Raw genomic sequence first — 4,385 nt, 5'->3', positions numbered from 1 at the left:
CCCCCTCCCCCTCCCCCCGCGGTCACGTACGTCTGAGAGTGGCACACATCTCGGCCAGGTCGAAAAGCAGCAGCATTCGCAGATGAAAGAAGCCGGCCGCCAGGCCCATGCCCTCCTGCTGCGCAGACAGCATCTGCTCAATGAGCGATGGCTGGCCATCCGTGCCATCCTCAGGCTCGAAGCCGGTCGTCAAGTGCCCGGCATCTGAGTCGAAGAGCAGGCGTGTTAGGGCACCGGTCTCAGAAGGCCACCAGGGTCACAAAAGGGACAACATACTCTCGGATGGCGCGGGGGTGCTCTGCTGATCGGCTGGCACATCCGACAGCGAGGGACACCTCAGGCGGAAGAAGGTCCCCAGTGAAGCCAGGCAGTCGTATGCCGCGCAAAATTGGCCCACCGTCGTGGCACTGTTCTTCAAGACTGAGGCCGAAAAGTAGCAGTGCAGGAATTGGCGCTTGGTGGCACGAAGGGGGCTCCGATAGAGCTCGGAGATTTGCAAGTGCAGGGTGGCCTGTAAAGAAAAGAAGAGGAAGACAATGGCCCCCACCCCGTGTGGCAGCGACGAAAAAAAGAAACAGAGCATGGACGGGAAGTGTCAGCACCGATACCACAGCACCATCTCTTCTTGTCCCCCCCCCGCCCCCACTTTCAGAGGCTCCCCGCAGGGAAAAGCACAACGCACATAATCCAGTGGCCGGAGTTGCCACACCTGATCACCAAGCTCTCGGACCAGGGCCCGGGCGAAGTCCAGCCCACCAAAACGACCAGCCGCCCGGGCAAAGCGCAGCATCGACTCGGCCAGCAGGATGGAGAAGGGCTCGCTCTTGTCTGGGCAAGCAGTCACCCCGGAGGGGAAGGGCACCGGGGTGGATGTACGCAGGGGGTGCAGCGCGGCCCGCTGGCTGGACCGGGTCCGCTGTGTCGGGCCCGAGAGGAAGTCGTCTTCCCCGAACCAGGGGTTGCCCGAGACCGAAGATGCGGAGGAGCCAGGCAGGACTCCGCCCGAGCCGGACGTCAGGGACAGGACCGAAGACCAGGCCGACGTGGAGTGTGGCCCGCTTGCATTCGTCATGCCCATGCTGCTGGTTGACAGGGCCGAGCTGCTGGACGATGCGGCACGCGGTCGGGGCGCATCAAATCGGCCCGCGCCCCCGCGTGGCTGCATGACCGGCGAAAAGATGGCCGGCTGCAGGAGATCCGAGCTGAACATGCCACCGCCGCTGGATCCCGGGGCCGGGGGCAGAAGGCCCTGCAGGGTGATGAAAACCAGGCGGCATGTGTCCTGAATGGCTTTGGCGATGCGCTTCCGCAGGGTGGCCATGTCACCATGCTTCTGCCGCGCAGCCGGGGTATAGTCCTCGCGAATCTCCTGTGCCAGGGCAAGCATCGGCTGTAGTTAGCATGCGCGCGTGTGGACACATATGCATGTATGTATGTATGTGTGTGTGTGTGTGCGCGCGTAGCAGGGGGGAGGGGAACAGCGGGATGGGGGTGTCCACACGTCGCCGAACCCTTGCCAAGGGGCTGCCTTTTCTTTGGACATACCACAAATGCCTGAATAATGCAATAGAGCCAGCCCTCCAGGGCGCCGGCAATGGTGATCGGATCCGGCAGGCCGCGCGTCTCCTCGATCAGATGCGTATACACCTCGAAAGCCGGCAGGATATGCCCACAGCTGGCCAGCAGGTCGGCATACACGCGGCAGGCTCGCAGCCGCACCCGGTCCTCGTAGGTCATCTTCTTGAAGACCGGCATCCCCGGGCGAACGGGCGCCCCGGTCGGCGCGAGGAAGTCCGCATCCACCGGCACAATGAAGGGCGGGTCCAGGAGCCCCGCCCCGGGGACCTGACCCTGCTCCTGGCAGGTGGCCAGGTCGTGGATCCGGTGGAAGGCGGCGTACGCCTGGCCGGCCAGGTTGCTGTACAGCATCCCGGCCAGGTCCTCCACAATCGGGGCCAGGTGGCTGAATAGCAGCGGGAATCGGGCCGCCGCCTTGGCATGATTGTCCGGCCGGTCCTCCTCCGAGTACTGCTCGTCTAGGGCCCCGCTCCCGACATTCAGGGCCTGGTCCAGGAAGATGACATTGTGCTGCCCGGTCGACCGGAACCCCACCGGGGCATTGATGCCGATGATCTTGGCCGTCGTGAGGTACGGGAACTGTGGTCCGGCGGCCAAGGCAGCAGGTCAGGATGCACCGAACGGCCAAGAAAGACCCAAATAGCGGCAGAGGAAAAGGGGCGACAGGCGACAGGCGACAGGCGAAGGGAAGAGAAGGGGGCTCGGGAAAAAAGGAAAGAAAAAAGAAGAGAGGGCAGCCAACAATGCGCCGGGCCCCCTCTCACGAGCGTACATTGTCATTGAAGAAGGCATTCATCTTGTCCAGGGCCGAGGGAACGTCCTCGGTGTGTGCCAAATCCAACACACCAATTGCCTGATTTGGCGGATGCCCGGCAGAACACCCAGCAGAGCACCCAGCAGAGACCGGAGCAGTGTCAGTACTCCGAGACAGGCAGCATTCTTTCCCCTCGCTCCCCCCCCCCCCCAAAAAAAAAGCCCCTGGTAGTCCCCCGACATCAACGGCAGCAGTGCCAGCATCTAGGAGAAGGGAAGGGGCAAGCCCGCTCAACCAGACGGGATGCCGCGCAGCCTGGGCCACACGTACAGCCACAAAGCGCCGGTGGGCAAACACCTGCTGCCAGACCCCCTCATTAATGCGAGCACCCCCGACGTAGGAGTTCCCGGAGTTGACGCTGTCCACGAAGCCTGGCCCAATCCAAAAGCGCAGCTTGACATTGCCCATGGCATGCGGATTGCCCGGATGCAATTGGGTACCGAGGGCCGGCGGGGGCTGGGGGCCCGGGCCGGCCGGGGCGCCGCCCGCCCGACGGCGCGCCCCACTGGACGGCGGCTGTACCGCCCGGCGCTGGGACCCGGTAGTGGCCGCGGCCCCGGAGGACGAGGCCTCCGAGCCGCCGGTCGTCGGTCCGCGGCCGGCAAAGGCGCTGGCCAGCAGATCCGACGCGTCGTCCGCGCGCGGGGTCGGCAGGAAGTCCCGATAGAGGAAGCCATTGCTCGGGTGGTTGATGTCATCCCGTGCATGGCTCGGATCCATGGACCAATGTTCGGTGAGGATCTCGGCGAAATCCGAGAATGACACCCAGCTCGAGGAGGAAGGGGCGGCCAGGAAGTCCGGCGCGGTATGCCCCGGCGGTGAGGCCGAGAAGGGCACCACCGCGATGTTCAAATAGTGCAGGCTATCCAGCTGGCTGGCCGAGTCGAAGCGCAAATCATTCAGATGCGGCGTCTGCCCGCCCCAGAGCATGGCCGCATGGTTGAGCCCGACTTCATAGAAGGAAGTGGCCGAGGCGATGCTCGACCGCCGGGACTGGGCGTCCGCACGACCGAGGAAGGGCGACACCACATGCGCATCTGGGGCCAGCGACGGCCGCGACCGGATGGGCGACCGATCTGGCGCGCTGTTTGCCCCGTCTTGCGGCTGAGGGATCTGCAGGGCGCTGACCGCCCGAGGGGTAGGGGCGGGCATGCCGGGACCAGAGAGAAGGGGTGTGTGTGTGTGTGTGTGTGTGTGTGAGGGGGGGGGGGTGAAGAAAAAGACCAGAGGAATGACACCCGAGCAGGACGCGGGAGAGAGCGGGACCCCGAGCAAAAGGAACTCTAGCAGAGGCAGTGGGAGGGGGGGGGGGAGGGGAGGTGTTTGCGCTCGGGCGGCCGAACGCCCTCCCCCAGCGGCATGGGCCTCAGAAAAAAGCCCCCTCGGTCGGGCCGGCCCTGGCCAAGTCTTGGCGGTGTGCGCTGGTCCGGAAAGTAGCCGTAATGCCCGATCAGCTTGGCCTCCGCCCGGCGGTTCCGACCCCGTCCCCCGGGTGTGAGGTTGCCCGGCGCCATCTTCTCCCTAAACGCCGCTCAGGCCTAGACACCAGACGGCAACTGCCTGGCTCCTTCGGGCCGCAGGACGGCCTCGGGCGTGCGTTTGCCGGGGTGCTCGTGATGGTGGAGGACAGGACAGTGTGTTGAGTGGGAAAAATGTATGCATGTGTGTATTAGAGATGTCTGTGTGCAGGGTGAATGCACAGTACGTGTGTGTGTGTGTGTGTGTGTGTGTGTAGATGGGCCTACAAGGGGGGGGGGGGGGGGCAGTACGCGCAGGCGCAGGGGGAGCAAAAAGTAGGTGCCAAAGCAGCCAAGGAGACAGGGCACCCAAAGTGATACGGGGCCATTGTGTGCGGATGATTCCCGGTTGGCCAAACACACGGGCCCGCCCGGGCATACCAAGTCGCGGAGGATGCCCAGCCGCCATGATGGCACATACTCGCACGGGGAGGGGCCCGCGCTCGGGTCGCACCCGCGTCTGGACACCCCCCCCC

The 4,385-nt window shown here is 64.8% G+C and overlaps 1 protein-coding gene across 1 annotated transcript in view; it reads right to left on the bottom strand.

Moving 5' to 3' along the window:
• H696_02883 (hypothetical protein) overlaps positions 1-3,586 on the bottom strand; it is a 7,466-nt gene extending 3,880 nt beyond the window's left edge. The window contains exons 1-6 of the mRNA XM_009496778.1: positions 2,663-3,586; positions 2,351-2,431; positions 1,546-2,157; positions 683-1,369; positions 277-511; positions 31-204 (exon numbers count right to left, since the gene is read on the bottom strand). Of these exons, the coding sequence (XP_009495053.1) occupies positions 31-204; positions 277-511; positions 683-1,369; positions 1,546-2,157; positions 2,351-2,431; positions 2,663-3,544 (2,671 nt within the window). The 5' untranslated portion in view covers positions 3,545-3,586. The remainder of the gene's footprint in view (positions 1-30; positions 205-276; positions 512-682; positions 1,370-1,545; positions 2,158-2,350; positions 2,432-2,662) is intronic.
• Positions 3,587-4,385: the final 799 nt, after the last annotated feature.

Source organism: Fonticula alba (genome assembly GCF_000388065.1).
Source record: "Fonticula alba strain ATCC 38817 unplaced genomic scaffold supercont2.4, whole genome shotgun sequence".
Taxonomy (NCBI): Eukaryota; order Rotosphaerida; family Fonticulaceae; genus Fonticula; species Fonticula alba.
This window is presented reverse-complemented; position numbering and strand designations above follow the sequence as displayed.